At 43.6% G+C, this 18,913-nt stretch overlaps 1 protein-coding gene across 4 annotated transcripts in view; it reads left to right on the forward strand.

The window, feature by feature from the left end:
* The window catches only part of LOC138511206 (sialic acid-binding Ig-like lectin 12), a 515,336-nt gene that overhangs the window by 237,365 nt on the left and 259,058 nt on the right, over positions 1 to 18,913 (forward strand). For 3 of the 4 annotated variants that reach the window (XM_069626734.1, XM_069626732.1, XM_069626733.1), the window contains exon 4: positions 13,644 to 14,003. The exons of the other annotated variant lie outside the window; for it this stretch is intronic. In XM_069626734.1, coding sequence (XP_069482835.1) covers positions 13,644 to 14,003 — 360 coding nt within the window. The remainder of the gene's footprint in view (positions 1 to 13,643; positions 14,004 to 18,913) is intronic. 4 annotated transcript variants of the gene reach the window in all.

Below are 18,913 nucleotides of genomic sequence, written 5' to 3' on the forward strand. Positions count from 1 at the left end.
ATACTTGTACTCATCGACAATCTGTAAAGGTTTTCCCTGCAAGAGCCACGCAAAGGAGGTTCTCTTTATGCACTGCTTAGTTGCGCCTATCAATATCTTAGATTTTGCCAGATTCACTGTAAGCAAATTAATTTCAATATATTTGCCCAACCTCAGGGTTTTTGGCAGTAAAACAAGGTAATCGGCATAAAACAGCCAGGGGATCAGATGTCGGCTCAGCCTTGGGGAATCAACGACAATTTCAGCAAAATGGTGTTTCATGTCTGAAATGAAAAAATTGAAAAGAGCAGAGGCCAAAATGAAGCCTTGTTTCAGCCCCCATAAAGGTGGGAATGGGGGCTGATAGCTTTCCATCCAAGGACAAAAGCACCTGGATTGTTGTGTCAGAATGAAATGGAATATCCAATGCTGGAGGTAAACCGGACAGGCTGCTCTCAACAATTTGACCCTGAGCAATTCTCTAGATATTGAATGAAATGCCGTTTGAAAATCTATAAAGGCCAGGTACACTGGTTGTTTCATCTGCCACTCGTCCAACTTGATGGCATGGAGTGTTTGCAGATTTACAGTAGTTCCTAAACCTGAAACAAAACCCGCCTGGAAAGGATCTTGCAGATTCGCCGCAGATATCCACTGTACTAGTCGAGCTGATAACTTGCGCGGGACATCAAGGAGAGCAACCGGTCTGTAGTAACCAGGAAGCTAGCGATCTCCGTTCTTCTATATGGGCACAATAATAAACTTACACCATGATGGCGTAATTTGGCGACTATATATGACTTGAGCAAAGCTAATAAACTAGATTTTGGCCCATGCTTCTGGATGTGACTTAAGCATTGCATTGGAGAGGCCGTCAGGTCCCGGAGCTCTGGATGTGCTAAGTTTGGCTATGTAGAAGATTATACCTTCCACACTAAAATTAATGTCTGCATGAATATGCAATATGTCACCCACAGCCGGGTTGGATAATGGGACCGCAGCATATAAGTTTTTTGTTAAAAAAAAAAAATCCCAGTTTTCTTCGGATACTGCATTTATCTGCATAGGCGTTTGCATGATATTATTGGCCTTGTTCAGTAAACCCCATATTAGCGCAGAATTTCTAGATGCTAAGGCTTGTAGCATTTGTTGGACATCGGCTTGAATCATTAGCGCTTTCCTTGTTCTAATCCAAGTTTTGTATCTGGACTTCAGTGTCTTCAACTTCTCGTTCTTAACTCTCAGCGGTAACTTGTTCTAGGCACGTCTAGAGGCACGATATGTAGCTCTCATATTATAATGCTCGTGATCATATACATGAGGGTGCCTAATGTGGGGGTAACAGCAAGAAGGAGTCTTTCGTCTAAATGTTTGTAAGGCCGCGACGTAAAGAGCATCCAAATAGATCACCTCAGGATGGAGAATGTCTGAAGGATACTTCAGTTGCAGATTGAGTTCTTGTAATAGATTAGGAGTCCATCTAAAATGGTTTCTACCATTGGATATGGACATCTCTTGAGTGCACGATAGAATCGGTACAGTGATTGAAGAGGACCAGGACCATGATAAAGATAATCGTTTGTGATCACTATATGTCTGTAGTTCCATCTGGAACTTGTCAACTATAGCAAACAAGTTGCGATCGACATAGATGTAATCAATAAGAGGGGTCTGCTTACCTTTTGCCAGCGGTTGCGCGGTGGTATGTCTTCTGACATAGATCCGTTAACCATTACAAGTTGTCTTTCCTCCATGATTAAGGACCATCGCCTTGCAAGTTTTGACAATCGAAGACCAGTTCTCACAATGCAATTGATATTAGGATCTTCTAAAAGAATCGTATAATGAATTAAAGGGTCACTAGATAGTAGATCTAATAAAGACTCTAAATCATCCAGGAAATCATCGTCTTGAATGCCTGCATGGTTCCAATAGATATTTAGGAGCACAATTGTATAAAAAGGTGTTTTAATTTTAACTAGTTGTAAGAACATATTTGGAGAGGCCCACAGCGAAATCCGTAAACCCGAAGAGACTCTTACAGCAACCAGCAGACCAGCCATCGGTCTTCCTCTAACAGGGGTCTTGGCTGGTATTAAGGAGAGCGTATAATTATCCCAGACAGGAGCCATTGTAAGCCATATCTCCTGTAGAGCCACAATATCATAGAGAATCAAGTTGTTTAGAATAGTTGAGGTCAGGTGCTTACGGCCTCTGGTGTTCCACGAGGCTAGAGTACATTTGATCAATATCTTCTCCTTGAGTTGTTAATTCAGATAGTGAAGTGTTGTTCTGGTGCGATCAGTCGCAAGGACTGAAACACTCCCTGGGAATAGGTTACTTTCAAACTTGCCATGGGAGAGTGTGAGTTTGAATGTCTACTGTTCTTATTTACAGGAACAAGGTCAGTGCGCTGATCAGATGATGGGCGTTGACTCAATAAGAAACCCAAGTTAAAGATGTCTTCCCGAGCCTGCCAGATCATATTCATGACAATTCCTGATTGCATCCACGGTTGTTTAATAATAGATGTATCATGCTCCTTTATGAATTCGATCTGTGCAAATCGCTCGAACACGGATCTTCCAGTAGTGGGATATCCCCAAGAATATTTAGAACATTAGTTCTATTAAGATCGTATACTGGGAAGGGACCCCCTCTGCATTGCAGTATTAGGTAATGATGGGTATGAGATGTACAACTTGTATTTTTCAGTCTGGATGAGTATAATTCATTATTGGCCTCAGGGAATTAACGCTTGCATTTTTGTTTCTGAAATTGCTGCAGTCAGCTGGGTTTCTGTTTTAAGTTTCCAGTAGGCTCAGTATCTACATCAGAATGACTCGGATCCGAGCGAGCCAAGAATAACGCAATTGATTTAGCAATTTCCTCTCGTCTCTCTTCTAGTATGGAGACATGGAAGTTGTCATTCTCAGTGCCTGTCGCAGCAGTATGAGATTATGAAACCGCTATCACAGGATTGCGATTAGATTCCACGATCTGCGGAAGGGCTTTAGGATCTAATCACACTCAACCGCTCGGAGTAGATTTACTAAAGATTTGTACGCTAAAGCCGACATAGTTGGTGTTGGTATCAGAAACATCCATCAGCCTCTTTCGCAAAACATTTTTCGTGCGAGCTAATTCCGCATATTTCTTCAAACCGCTGCACTAGCAACTTGTTCATTATTCTTTGCCAGCGACAGGGAGTGAATACAATAAGGAGAACTCGATCGCTTTGCTGCCGCTGGCTGTTTAATATTTTTACATTTCTTAGAAGATTGTGACACAGTAGATATTTTTTCTTGTTTTGAGAAAATTGTGTAATCCGGTTTCTTAGATGGTGCTGGAGCCAACAGCACTTGTTGCGATTGAATGTCAGCAATCATAAGACTGTCGTCTTGCTTGATCGATGCAATTTTCTTTTAAATATTTTTTTTTAATGATGAATCCCGAGTCATTCCGCAAAAGCATGACATGGTTCTGCTCTTTGAGCGCAGCTGAACACACAATATCCTCTGGTGGCGTAAACTCAGGCAGGTTTGTAATCATAGAGTCATGCTTGCACAATCTGACTTCAGGCACGCCAGCTATATTCGTCGACGTGCTAGCATCTGTTTTGCAAGCAGTTGTAGTTTTCGTCTGTGTAAATTTGCAAAATTATATTTGTCTGCTTATTCAGTTTCCTGTCAAAATGTTCATACAATTTCGCCAGTGAGAGTAAGGCCGTGTTCATAGCTCGAAGAGGGATTCCAACGAGCGGAGCTGAACCTGTTTGGAAACGAAATTGACCGAAGTGAGGAGTCATGAACAGAGGTGGAAAACCTCACAGGGGATTGAGAAAGCTCACTCAGAACTGGATGAGGAGGCAGAGTCTTTACTATCGTCATCGAATCATTATCATGCAAGACTGCAGTGACAGAAACTGGTAGAATGATGGGGGTGGGGGGTCGGCTTTGATCGCTTTCAGAAGCAATTCCCGCCGGAGAAGGGGGAGTGATCTGTATAGGAATGAGAGACTTTAGCACCACAAATGGCAGAGATGAACGGTTATGGACTTGGGCAACAGTAATCACTTCCTCTGCGATCTCCAAAGTGGGCGCGTTGTTCTCTATTGACTCCACCTCGAAGGAGAACCCTGCAGCCGCTAGGGAGTCCGGAGGCGTGCAGAGATTAATGGTACGAGGCGTGATGTTATTGCACGCTTTGCTTGCATAAATCATTTGAGGTTGAGGTTCCTCACTACAAAACTACTAGAGCAGGGGGCAGCAGCTTCAGAGTCATGGCCTCGAAACACTGGAATTCCCTCCCTTTAAATGTCAAAAAAAGAGGAATCCTTCCATTGTTTCAAAAAACTACTAAAAACTTGGTTGTTCAACCAATATTAGTTAACTGACGCATTGGCCAACGTCAGTCTGCCATTGCATGCACTCACTGACTGTTATACTGTTCCAACCAATGTATGCTAAAAGACTATTCAACAATGTCCTCTTCTATCACTGTAAATATTTATGACTTCTTCATTCTATGTTTTCTAAAATTCCATGCAACTAATGTCCTCTTTATCACTATTCACTCTTATATATATATATATATATATATATATATATTGATACCCTTAATCTATGCCAAAATGTCTGTAATACCCCAGGGTTTGGGCGTGTAACAAATGTAATAAAAAATAAATAAATAAATAAATAATTTGTGGTCTGAGACATCGGGCTGGACATACAATCACAAGGACAGCAGTTTCAGAATAGCAATATTTACAGATGTCAGCTGTCAAAGATATTGCGCGAGCTCGCGTTGCCGAGCTAGCGCTCTTCGTTAGATTTAAAGTATGCATCATACTTTTAGGAGTGGATTTGGATTTATTGAGCAGATTCGCTAAATCCCTTGCCGGAGACATAGACGAAATTAGAGTATAGGCAGCGGACATGTTGTTTTGATAAGCAATTCACTGTTTAACGTAATACAGATAAAAGGAAACGCAAGGCAGCAGGATACAGCCAAACATAGCCCAACAGCACTTAATAATGCACTTTGAAATGCGTGCACCAATAATTATTCTTTCTGATGATCTCAGAAGCCACTGATTGACACATGGTACATGCCAACGATACACAAAAAGTTTAAAAATCACATTCTGTACAAAGACAGACTATGCATAAAATAAAGAACAGGGCCACATAAAATTATTCTCACTTAACTCTACATAAATTAAGAAGCATACCTACAATGCAATCCATTTGCATACATTCATTCATTCCTACGTTGAATATTTACAAGGAAACGCCCTTGCTTCCTATATGTAACGCAAATCATTTGCATATCAGTGTTTTTTGATGGCAGTAGTTTTTCAAAGGTTTTTGCTATGCAATGGTGGACATGCATGTTTCGGCATTTTACCGGTGTCCATGGGTAGGAGTAGAAATTTCATGTTGGAAGCTAATAGCCAGGCGTAAAAGTCACTCGACCACTGAGACGAATGCTAGCTCTCCACATGCACAACATTTCCCATACGCAAAAGAATAAGTTACCACTCCCGAGAGGCTAGTAGCTTGTAAAAGAGCACAGATATGACGGCTTCATCAGGATCATTTATTGTTCATCGGGGCTAGCATGTTCCGAATGTGGCCTGCCAGAACGTGCAGACTCACTACTACATGTTTTCACAGAAAGAATGTTTGCCATTAAATACTCTCTGTATGTTTTCATTTGTATGAGATCGGTACTGTCTGTGTGCCATTGATATATTCTAGAAAAGTGTGCACATGCTATATGTGCAAAATGGAAAAACAGAGAAGGAATAAAGGGAGGACTACGTTTGTGTGACGAGGTAGGTCCTTTACTGTGTTCTGCCAAGCAGGGACCTCTACCCTGTTTTGTTGGTGTGCACCCAGGGTCAGCACCCCAAATGTGCTTGCCGGATTCCACAATCCTGTCCCCCACACCCTTTACATGATTGTGGCGGCAATACCACAGCATTTTTGCCGCAATATTTTGTATACACAGCCATTTTTGCCGCGATTTTAAGACATGGAAACCTGTGGGCCTGTAGCTGCAGCCCAGGGCCAGGAGCAGCACCCCAAGTGTGTTTGCGGGACTCCTGGAGCTTTAACTGGGATGCATTAAAACCTCTCAGGCTCATGGAACATGTGAATGGGTAGGGACAGCGATTCTGGAGTAGTGCCTGTAACCTGGATTCATTCAAGTGTATCACTAAGGAGAAGGATGCAACTACTCCTAGATCTCTCAGAACGTAGCTCAACCCACTCACTAGGGGTGGGTGACTTGAGCCAAGCAACAGGGACAGCAACCAGCGTGTGTAACTTTAACTCAGGCCAGAGATTAGCTGTCTAGAGGCGGCTGGGACTCCTCTCAGGGCTCACAGAATTTGAGTAGATAAAGCCAGCTAGAGGGCTCGGGGGGCTGGCATCCCAGTCCATGGGCTGGGATGGAGGGGCGTACTGGAGTTCTAACTCAGGCCAGTCAGAGATTGGCTGTCTAGAGGCAGCTGGGACTCCTCTCAGGGCTCACAGAATCTGAGTAGATAAAGCCAGCTAGAGGGTTCGGGGGGCTGGAATCTTAGTCCATGGGCCAGGGCGGAGGGGTGTATTGCAGCTCTAACTCAGACCAGTCAGAGATTAGCTGTCTAGAGGCGGCTGGGAATCCTCTCAGGGCTCACAGAATCTGAGTAGATAAAGCCAGCTAGAGGGCTCGGGGGGCTGGCATCCCAGTCCATGGGCTGGGAAGGAGGGGCGTACTGGAGTTCTAACTCAGGCCAGTCAGAGCTTGGCTGTCTAGAGGCGGCTGGGACTCCTCTCAGGGCTCACAGAATCTGAGTAGATAAAGCCAGCTAGGGGACTCGGGAGGCTGGAATCCCAGTCCATAGGCCGGGGCAGAGGGGCGTATTGGAGCTCTAATTCAGGCCAGTCAGAGATTGGTTGTCTAGAGGCGGCTGGGACTCCTCTCATGGCTCACAGAATCTGAGTAGATAAAGCCAGCTAGGGGGGATCGGGGGGCTGGAATCTTAGTCCATGGGCCGGGACGGAGGGGCGTACTGGAGCTCTAACTCAGACCAGTCAGAGATTGGCTGTCTAGAGGCGGCTGGGACTCTTCTCAGCGCTCACAGAATCTGAGTAGATAAAGCCAGCTAGAGGACTCGGGAGGCTGGAATCCCAGTCCATGGGCCGGGACGGAGGGGCGTACTGGAGCTCTAACTCAGACCAGTCAGAGATTGGCTGTCTAGAGGCGGCTGGGACTCCTCTCAGGGCTCACAGAATCTGAGTAGATAAAGCCAGCAAGGGGGCTTGGAGGGCTGGAATCTTAGTCCATGGGCCGGGACGGAGGGGTGTACTGGAGCTCTAACTCAGACCAGTCACAGTCCACCTCCCCTGAGAAGGTTGAGACTATTCCATGGCTTTTGCATAGCATGATCGGGTAGGGAAAACCACTGTGTGTTGGTGTCTGGAGCCCTAACATGATGAGGAGCAACCAAGGGTCAGTGCGGGATTTATGGAGCTCTAACTAGGACCCATTATAGATCATCCTCCAGAGTCTGTGAATCTTGTAGCACTTGTAACAGGATAGGCATACCACCCAGTGTTGATGGACGCATCCCAAGGACCGCATTCAAGGTATCTTGGCTCAGTGGCTGCCAATGCCAACAGCTGTGTGGTGCCATGTAACCTAGGGCTATGAGTTTTAATGTGTGGTCTCCTTTTCCTCTAATAACATAACCGTTCATAATCTAAACTGAAATCTGGAAGTATGTATTGTTTCATTAGGTATTTCAACTTCTCAAATCTTAATTCACAGCAGGTGTCCAGCCTTGCATTTGATATATAGCACAGATGCATTTCGAAAGTGTTCATCCACCTATGTAACTGGATTAACCTTTGAAGCTGTTCATTCCCTGTTGTGGTCCTTTCTGCTCTGCAAGGGAAGCAGGCTTGTTTTCCCTGTCTTGTTTCTATAATCTCTGATGTATTGTCAGGGTCAGTTATGAGCTCTGGCTGTCTCACTGAGAAGTAAACCAAGGGATGGGCTTTGATGGTTGCTGGGTGCGAACATTCCCCGGGAGTTGGGATACCTGATGGAGCTCTGGCCGGGGTACATTAGAGCTTATCAACTCCAGAGGAGGCTGGGTCTCCTGATGGAGCTTGCAAAAGCTGCACGCTCGGTAGGAACTGCCACCTCGGGAACGCAGCTGAGCCCTATAAAAAGGGAGACAAACAAACATACAGAGACAAGAAAACAAATAAGGAATTACTCTCGATATGTCTCAGACTTTAACATGTATGCAAATGGGTGTCAGTAATAAATATCACGATTTACCCATACCAGGGTTCATTAATTCCTTGTATGTGGTAGTAGTTTGATGGGACAAATCCCAGTTAAGAGTGTTCTGATATCCAAAAATAGATGCAGAGAAAAAATATTATTTAGATCTAGTGTTATGGTTTACATCTCATTGTAGTGCACATATCCCACTTGTTTAATGTCACGTGCAAATAATTCTCAACCAAATTGAGGAATCAATAATGTGCTGGCACAGAAAGGGCCTCATCACTGATGAAGAACGATCGTATTTTATCACACAAAATCCTGTAACACCAACAATGTATTTCCTACAAAAGATCCATAAACACTATCAAGATATACCAGAGGGACGGCCGATACTAAGTGGTATCTGGTGGGTATCGGAGAACTTATCTGAATACCTAGATGGGATCTTAAAACCACGAGCGACATAAGTTAAATCTTACTTACGAGACTCTTCCAGTCTTATAAACATTCTACAAACTTTTGTTTGGGATGATTCCTTCATATTGGCAACCTTGGACGTCAAGGCGTTATACACATCCATACAACATAAATGGGCATTAGCGTCTATTGACCACACCTTCAAAGGCGAGTCCGCATCTTATTATTGTCCATTTGAAATGTTGAAGCAAATGTTATAAATAACCTTGGATTCAAACCTTTTCATTTTCAACAATTGTCTATTTCAGCAACTAAAGGGGGTGACAATGGGGACTAAGTATGCCCCATCATTAGCCAACATCTTTATGAGGATGTTGGAAGAGTATACCGTGTATCAAGACCCGGCATTCCAAGACCAAGTCAAGCTTTGGATAAGATATATAGATGATATCTTTCTGATTTGGAAGGGGTCGGAAATTTAATTTCAAGAATTCGCGGAAAGATTGAACCATAACCAATTCGGGATACAATTCACTGGAGAACTTAATGCTAAAACAATTAACTTTCTAGATCTAACTATTCATGTACAAGATGACCATTTAGAAACATGGACTTTTGAAAACCAACGGAAGTTAACTCAGTTTTACATGCATTCAGCTGCCACCAACGTACCACCATTCACAATATCCCCTTCGGTGAATATATCTGAGCAAGACGTAACTGCAAGGACAATGATAAATTCAAACAAGAATGTAAGCTTTTGAGAACTCGTTTTAAACAAAGAGGCTACCCGAACAAGTGCTTACAACAAGCTTTTGAGAAAACTAAGAATTTACAACAAAAGGATACATTGATGCCTAAAGAACATTCAGAAGAAAAACAAATGAAACTCACGTTCATAACCCAATACAACAATGATCATCAACTAATTAGAAAAACTCTAAACAAACATTGGCACTTGTTAAAGTTGGAGGAGCATTTGTGCAAATATATTGAAGACAGACCACTGATTATTTTCAGGAAAGCCAACACTCTCAAAACAATAATCTGCCCATCCCTGTTACCAGATTCACCTAATATCAGCGAAACCACTTGGCTTACCAAAATGGAACCCGGCTTTAGAAAATGTGGTCACTGCACAATGTGAAAATTTGCTGGTGACAAAACCAAGAGACTATAGGGCTCAAATGGACAAGTTTTTACAATTAAACATTACATTAATTGCAGAACGAAATATGTAGTTTACGCGATTAGGTGCACCTGCACAAAAGTCTACATAGGTAGTACCAAAAGAGAGCTCAGGATTAGGATACGTGAGCACCTGGCTAAAATTGGAAGTCAGGATCCGACCTTACCGCTAGCAGTACACTGGCAAAAGAATCATCAAATGGATGAGAAGACCAACATCCAATTCATTGGCTTGCAAATTGTTGCACTGAACAAAAGAGGTGGAGACAGAGTTCGAGCATTACGTCAAGCGGAATTCAGAATAATTTGCTTTTTTAACACTACTGTGCTCGGCCTTAATTTGGACAATGAAATGGTATCATTTCTATAGGGACAAAGAGGAATTTATTAATCTGATTAATTGTTTGACTGATTTTTGTCATGAGAAGAATATTTTCCTACGTTTTACATATTTTGGGCGTGTTTTGCTCTGCTATTGCTATGTTTATAGTTTGCGGGGTTTTTTCTCTTTTCTAAATCCTTTTTCTGCCCCAAATAATTAAGGATGCACATGAACAATGTATAATATGTCTATTGTACTTATTTCCTTTTGCACACTCCCTTAATGTTTCTGATTAGACTGTTCGTAATAAGTGCGTTTTTGTAAATCTTTTACACTACTGATTTCACACATTTAACAATGATGTTGAGTAATTAGAGGGGATATACCTTTAAGGAACTGACTAATGCAAACCAGCTCCCATGACAACCAAATACCAAACACTCTTAGCAATTAACTTACTTATGGTATACTTCTGAGTTGATGCTAAACCAACAGTGTGGACAACATTGCTACAATATATATTTATATATATTTTTATGTGTACCATGGCGAAAGCTGGGAACACTTAATACGAGCAGGTTTTTCAGGTTGAAACTTATGTGCGAGTCGCTGGGCTACCGGGCCGTGTGACGCTTAGCATTGCGTCACCATGGGAACCATTTATATGGTCCCAAGATGGCGCCCGCTTCCTCAGTTCGAAGCCAACGCGAATGACTACGGGTGTTTCCCAAAGTAAGTGCTGACTAATGTTCTCACGCACTGGCGCTTTACGTTTACCTCTAATTGGGATTTCCTTACTAGATGGGGATATATCCCGTAGGTTAGACGGACACATACGGGTACAATTACAATGCGACCCTAAACTGTTTACTATCTAAGTAAGGACGCGATCTTAAGTCTGCACAGTAGCACTGTTCTTATCCCGATGGTCAGATGGATATATACGGGCATGTTTAATAATACGATTTTTTACTTTTTGCTACTAAGTAAGGATGGAATTCTAAGGTGGCGGATCAGCATTGCTTTTTAACAACATGGGGTTTTCTATTTTTGGCATAATCTAGCAGCATGTGACATTAAATAAGTGGGATATGTGCACTACAATGAGATGTAAACCATAACACTAGATATAAATAATATTTTTTTCTCTGCATCTATTTTTGGATATCAGAACACTCTTAACTGGGATTTGTCCCATCAAACTACTACCACATACAAGGAATTAACGACCCCTGGTATGGGTAAGTCGTGATAATTATTACTGACACCCATTTGCATACATGTTAAAGTCTGAGACATATCGAGACTAATTCCTTATTTGTTTTCTTGTCTCTGTATGTTTGTTTGTCTCCCTTTTTTCCCACCCCCCGTTTAACTTTTCAATTGTATGAATTATTGGTTATTTTATTTCATGTATTATGATGCACCTTGAGATCATTTTTCATTGTTCTCATGGAATCTGTATGTTGTAATACATGATTTTCTTGTAATTACCCTGATGAATTGGCATCTATATAACGGGCCACCGAACATGCTTTATACCCATGTATATATATATAATGTGTATTTTTTTGTAATTTTTTGTATTTGCCTTGATTTTTTATTATTTTCAGTATGACCATACTAGCCCTGATTTGATAAAGGCCAGGATAGGCCGAAACACGTGTAATCGTAATAAGGGCAATAATCTAAGATTGGATGCTTAATATTAGATGAAATTAAAACAAACCTTTCTTGAACCAAAGAGTGCGCAAAGTCCTGGGTCTTTTTGTATGCTTTGGCATTTCTGTTACTACAAGTTTAAGACGGGTTTTCCTTGGCTTACCATCAACCCAGTGACCTGCGACGATACATTGCATATGAGGAAATAAGGGGTTATTCCTGTCCCCAGACTATAAATTTGGTTACAATTATTGAAGCTGGAATCAGAGGGAGATTAAAGTCGCCCGACAGACCAACTGTAAAACTAAGCCGATCTTATTTTCTGAACTTTTAGACTACAGTTTGGCAACAGGGCAGACTAACTGTTTTTTGAATAAGACAACAATGGCAGCATATCTCAGAAACAATAAGGAAGAAACAAAGAACCTTTTCACACAGAAGGGTGATATGACACATGCATTCTCCAAACTGAACAAACGTCAAGAGGATCTTCCAACCAAATTTATACGCCTAGAAAGAATATCGAAGAAAGAAATAGATAAGTATTGGAAAAAGGTCTCCCTAGGGAGATTAAAGTCTCCCGACAGACCAACTGCAAAACTAAGCCGATCTTATTTTCTGTACTGAAATTGCATGGTGAAACTTAGGCCTCTCTCCCACTATGTAGGATTATCAAATCTAGGTGTGTTGTCTCTTGTAGTCCTGTACTCAAACTGCATTGTGAAATGTAGGCCTCTCTCCCACTATATAGGATTCTCTAATCTAGGTGTTTTGTCCCGTGTAATTTTGTACTCAAACTGCATTGTGAAATTTAGGCTGCTCTCCCACTATACAGGCTTCTCAAATCTAAGTATAGCCCGCATCTTGGCCTATTATATTGTGAAGCCTAATGTAGCGTGAAAACTAGGCCTCTCTCCAACTATACAGGAATCCCAAATTTAGGTTTAGTCTCTTTCTTGGCCTATTATATTGTGAAACCTCCAGCTGAATAACTTCCAAGCCAACTGTACGTATGCACACCACTAGTGTGGACACAGGCTGCAGGCACGGCCATGCAACCATGCACCGTAGAATACTGCTATGGGTAAGCACATCCGATCTAGCAACACACATAGCCGTCCAGACTGAAACACCTAACTTACCTCAGCACCTCTGTCACTAGCATACATCGACTACCATCCAAAAGGAACTCAGTATAGCTGGCCACACATCAACTCTCTATACAATAGCAATCTATTGCAAACCACCAGCAACGCCCACCCACGTACTTGGCCTCTCTTTGGGCTGCTTAGTCGAGCCTAGCCAGCCACCTAATTCCTAGACCGGCAAAATGCACACATGCATCTCCTAAACTAAACCCTTTAGAATTTTCCATCACATTGACTGCGGTCACCGAGGCCGTTCCTACCAGAAAAGTGCATTGATTCCAGACAAGTGGGGAAAGAGCGCTACATAAATAACCAAATACAATACAAAACAATTTTAACGTCTGGCAGTATCAAGAACACATGGGTTTCGGCCTCAGGTAGTAATCAACAGCCAAGTGACCTCCTTTATCCTCTAGAAGAGGAGTTTGACCACTTTTGCTCTCTCGCATGCCCCGCCACCTCAGTGTCTGATAGCGGTTCCTGTGTTAAGCACAGTCTTCCTCCCAATGCTGATCACATGTACTGTGGTGTTGAATGTGTCTGCTCTGTCTGCTCTCCCCGCTTACTTCCAATATATACACGGGTATGGATGCGATGGCCTCTGATCAGCCTTAATTTCTCATCCTCATTTACAGCTCCAGCTGAAATCCTCAACCTGGCCATCGAGGGAAACGACACAGCGGTGGTGTGCACCGCAAAAGGAAATCCCACGCCAAACATCACATGGATGAGCCCAACACTCTCACAGGAAACCTATCCACTGGAAGATACCCCTGAGAACTTTGTACTCAGAAGCGTGATCAATGTGACGGCCCAAGGGACATACACCTGTGTGTCAGTAAACATGTATGCAAGACAGGAGAGAAGCATTCTTGTAAGAAAGGGTCCAGAAGCCAGCCGACAGTTCAATGTCTTGACAGTGTTAATCCCGGTGCTGTCTGTGCTAATACTTGGGTTGTTGGCCATCCTTGTACTTGTTTTCTGGAAGAGAAAAGGTAAGATGGAGAAATCCGAATAGCAGAAGGTGGGTAAACATGTAGACAGTGACCTAGACACTGATGTGAGACAAGGACCACTGGTCCACCACAGTGGCCAGCTTGACTACCATGCTCTTACCGCACAGGCCCTATTTAAACTCCACCTTGGATTTAGTCTGGTTATGGTAACCTTGTTGGCTCTGCCATCCTGGACTGGAAGTATTTGTACTCCTTTCGTTGAACTTTATGTTGGGCGCTTGGGTTTCTAAAACTCCTGTAATCTCGTCGGCTCTCCCAGGCTGGATTGGCAGTATTTGTACTCCTTTTGTTGAACTTCTCCTTGGCCGCTTGGGTTTCTAAGCCTCCTGTAATCTCGTTTGCTCTCCCAGGCTGGATTGGAAGTATTTGTACTCCTTTCGTTGAACTTCACGTTGGGCGCTTTGGTTTCTAAATCTCCTGTAATCTCGTTGGCTCTCCCAGGCTGGATTGGCAGTATTTGTACTCCTTTTGTTGAACTTCTCCTTGGCCGCTTGGGTTTCTAAGCCTCCTGTAATCTCGTCTGCTCTCCCAGGCTGGATTGGAAGTATTTGTACTCCTTTCATTGAACTTCACGTTGGGCGCTTGGGTTTCTAAATCTCCTGTAAACTCCTCGGCTCTCCCAGGCTGGATTGGCAGTATTTGTACTTCTTTTGTTGAACTTCTCGTTGGCCGCTTGGGTTTCTAAGCCTGCTGTAATCTCGTTGGCTCTCCAAGGCTGGATTGGCAGTATTTGTACTCCTTTTGTTGAACTTCTGCTTGGCTGCTTGGGTTTCTAAGTCTCCTGTAATCTCGTCAGCTCTCCCAGGCTGGATTGGCAGTATTTGTACTCCTTTTGTTGAACTTCTGCTTGGCCGCTTGGGTTTCTAAGTCTCCTGTAATCTCGTCAGCTCTCCCAGGCTGGATTGGCAGTATTTGTACTCCTTTTGTGTGGTTTCACATTGGGCGCTTGCCTGCTCAGGTTTCCAGGGTTCCGGTAACCTTGTTGGCTCTCCCATCCTGGATTTCAAGTATTTATACTCCTTTCGTTGAACTTCACGTTGGGCGCTTGCCCACCTGGGTTTCTAAGTCTCCTGTAATCTCGGCAGCTCTCCCAGGCTGGATAGAAAGTATTTGTATTTCCTATTTCATGCCTCTCCCAGGCAGAATTGATAGTATTCGCACTTGCTAACGCTAGTCTCTTTATGGGAGCGCTCGCCTCCCTGTTGCTGATGGTCTCTGCAGCGAATGTCCCTCGGGCAGAAACAGGAAACAGTGTTTCTGCCCGCTGTACGGACCTGCTTCCTGTTCCTGCATTTGTAACTTGAAGTCGGGGAGTGGGCGAGAAATAACGTGCCTGCATCAATTTTCCGGTCCACCATACAAATGCGGGAGCATCAGCGGCAGAATGTATTTGAATTCTGGGGTTAACGCGATGAATCCTGGTGGAATCTGCTTAAAATGTACACCTGGCAAAAGCAGGCAGATTCCATAGCAATTTATTGCAAAGGCTGCCTGGAAAGTGCACTTTTCAGGCAGGATTTGCACTTATCCATTAAACTGGTGGAAAGTGAAGAGTAAAGGCGATTTACTTTACCCTTTTTCACCACCGAGTGGAAATGAGGAAAAGTGCACACATGGGACTTGTAAGCATAAAGGACATGTTGTATCTGTGTAATACAGAAGAGATCTATGACAGTATTTTTCATGCCTGAATCTTTTAACGTTAACAATGACACTTGCTACACTTGCCTTGCTGCAACATACCCAATAAAAGGTGGCCCGTGAGCTACACCGATTAAAGCACTCCCTGTGTGGGACCTTTAACGTCCCATTCAGACTGCGCGAGCCAAGTTCGTTTGCATGTAGATGCCATTTTGGTAATTTCCAATACAAAGTGGAAATGCAAAAGAGTAAAACAAGGGCGAAATTCCCCTTAATCTTCACATTTCCAATTCGTTTTGGAAAAGTGTAAATGCCGCCTGTAAATTACACTTGGCAGGCAGCATGTTGGAGAGTCATTTTATACTAAATGCAAACTACGTGAAGGGGACCACCAATGTTTGCATTTACGTGATACTGGGTGTTTGCATGACATCTTAAATGCTCACAAAGCGGAGTGCAAACGGGAAGAGTAATACCAGGCCAACTCGCCTGTACTCCTTCTTCTCTCCGCCTTGTGAAGAAAGACCACCTGCAAATTACACTTTGCCTGCAGGATTGAGGATATGGCCCTTTGGGTATCGTACATGCAATGGATGGGGATGCAGAATAACTCTGACACCAAATAATCAAACCAACTCGGGAAGGTGGCAAAGGTGCTGTTTTATTAACAATTATCTAAAACAGGGAGTTACAACGGACATCAATGGACGTTCGCTCGAGCTCTCAGTGCATTTCTCATAAAACATCCTTATATGCAAAAAATACATCAGACGTGACATCATACTATGTGGCAAATAAGAAAAACCTACGAGGGATTGTGATACGCTCAAAGGGAACATCTAAGTATACTTTCTGTAAGGGCTGGGATTGTGATTGGCTGTCTACTGTCAGGTGAACAACTTATGCCTACCTCTAAAACATGTAATCTCCAACATTGTTAAGTACAGAGTTTATCATTGGTCCTCACACTATAAGGCTCTTCGTTATACAGCCCTCTATAATTGGTTGGCACGCTGGTGCCACGTCTGGAACATTTGGTTCACTTAGCAGCACGTAAACTCAGACCAAGGTGCCAGGAGATGGACTTGACTTTACCTCCCCACCCAATTTGCCCAACATCTCTCAACGCCCATGCCTTCTGCCATGCAGATTGTCTTTGAACTTGGCCTTGCAAAGTATTCTTGTCTCTGGGAATATATGGGAGTACAGGCTTTCACTATCGTTGTTCTAGGACTCCACGCCCAACTCAATTTCCAACTTTGGCTCACGTGACAGGACACCACAATGTGGTTCATTTTGCTGTATTTAAATGTCTTAAATGAATAAAACTTGGCACGTTTGGTGTTCTTTCTTTGCACCTTAACAAAGGATGATTCAGCTTCAGACGATCACCGCCTTCAAGAATAGATAACCGACCATGGCTGCTTCAGCTTTGACAACAGGCCAGACAGCCTCGCCATTTGTTTCCACATTCTGAGCTTATTCTTGCTGCGACACAGTTCTCACCTTTTCTCTCCATGGGTCCTGGCTTACTAAATTCATGACACCGATGTCCAGTTTCTGTACAATGGCGGCTTCGCCTGTAGTCTGTTCACTACATATAGCAAGCTTCTAAGATTAAATAATCTACTTGCGTTACAGCATCTGCACAGTTATTGAACTGTTTGCTTTTCTGCAGTGCTTCGCACACATGCAATCTTCTTTTCGCATATGAATGTTTACTTGATTCTTAACTTCCTCATCAGTTTCTGTAAGATCCATGCATTCTCTTCAGCCTGTATCCCTAGGGGATCACGCTCGTCTTTCGTGACGTCACCAGCTTCTCTTTTTGCTCCCTTTCATATTCCTTCAGGGAGTTCCTCCCTCAGATTGTCATCTCTGCGGGTATACATTTGATAGGGCTGTCTCAGTGGGTAACTTCTTTCGAATACTCACCGTGGTATGGTCACAACTGCTGGTGTCAAGCATGGCACAATCTCAGGCTGTTCCATGTACCCTCCAAACCCCCTCTGGTTGTTCGTGATGTTCCATGTGCCCTCCCATCCCCCTCTGGTTGCCCGTGTTGTTCCATGTGCCCTCCCATCCCCCTCTGGTTTGCCCGTGATGTTCCTTGCACCCCCCCACCCTCTCTGGCTGCCTGTGTCAGCCCTCCCCCTCTTCTCCCTCCCCCCTACATCTAATAAAACCTTTTTTTTAAAAAATCAATTCAATAACCGTTGCAGGAGTTTGTCGTGATACATTATAGTTTACCTTCACCGTCTTGCAGCCAATGCCTGGGTTTGCCTTATGGACTCATTGACTCATGGTGCCTCACCCTTCTCAATTCTAAATGCTGGACTTGGTCTTCCCCTGCATCACGTCTTCAGGGTGGCCCTGAATCACGCTATGCCCATCATCATCCTGAATCCTGAATCCTGTTTGCATTGCTGTTCTTTTGCAACATCATGTGTTATTATCTCTGCTCTCTCCTCCTCTCCCTTCTCCTTCCCCCCTCACCTTTCTTTTTTCTATGCACTTACTCTATCAGAATTGTCCTTGGACCTAGCATGATGGCAACCGTGTTCGTCTCCTCCCCCTTCCCTTACTTGTTTTTCCTGCCCTTCCTACACCTCCAGCACCATCTGAAATGTCGTCAGGCCTAGTACGATAGTCACTTGTTTTGTTCCTCTTCCTCCTTTCTACTCCCCCTCTCCCTTACCTCTTGTTAATCTCCGGCTCTACCTGAAATGTCGTCAGGCCTAGTACAGTAGTCGCCTGTCTGTTTCCATTTCCTTCCCAATCACCTCCTCCTTTCCTTAGCTGTGTTTTAGCTCTTGCACTATCTGAAATGTCGCCAGGCTGAGTATGATAGTTATTTCACATTCTTATTGTCCATGGCCTTGTAAGAATGTCATTGGGCCTCATTACGACCCTGGCGGTAAGGGATTAACGCCAGCGTTAGCTGCGCCGACCCCTTACCGCCAATTACGAGGTCCCCTAGCGCCATGGTGCTTTTAACACCTGCTTTTAGCAGGTGTTAAAATCCATGGCGCTAAGGGACCATGGAGTTAATTACGCCACCGTAATTTACGGTGGCGTAATTAACGCCTTCCCCACTCCCATTATGCCCTATGGGGCAAAAATGGGAATGGGGAAGGGTAAATGGGGATTGGGGACTTACCGCCCCGCCTAGGTCGGAATGGGGCGGTAAGTCCGCCAACCACCATGGCGTAAACGTAGTTTACGCCATGGTGGTAAAGTCACGGCCC

Source organism: Ambystoma mexicanum, chromosome 6p, assembly GCF_040938575.1.
Source record: "Ambystoma mexicanum isolate Mex_15411 chromosome 6p, UKY_AmexF1_1, whole genome shotgun sequence".
NCBI classification, from domain to species: Eukaryota; Metazoa; Chordata; class Amphibia; order Caudata; family Ambystomatidae; genus Ambystoma; species Ambystoma mexicanum.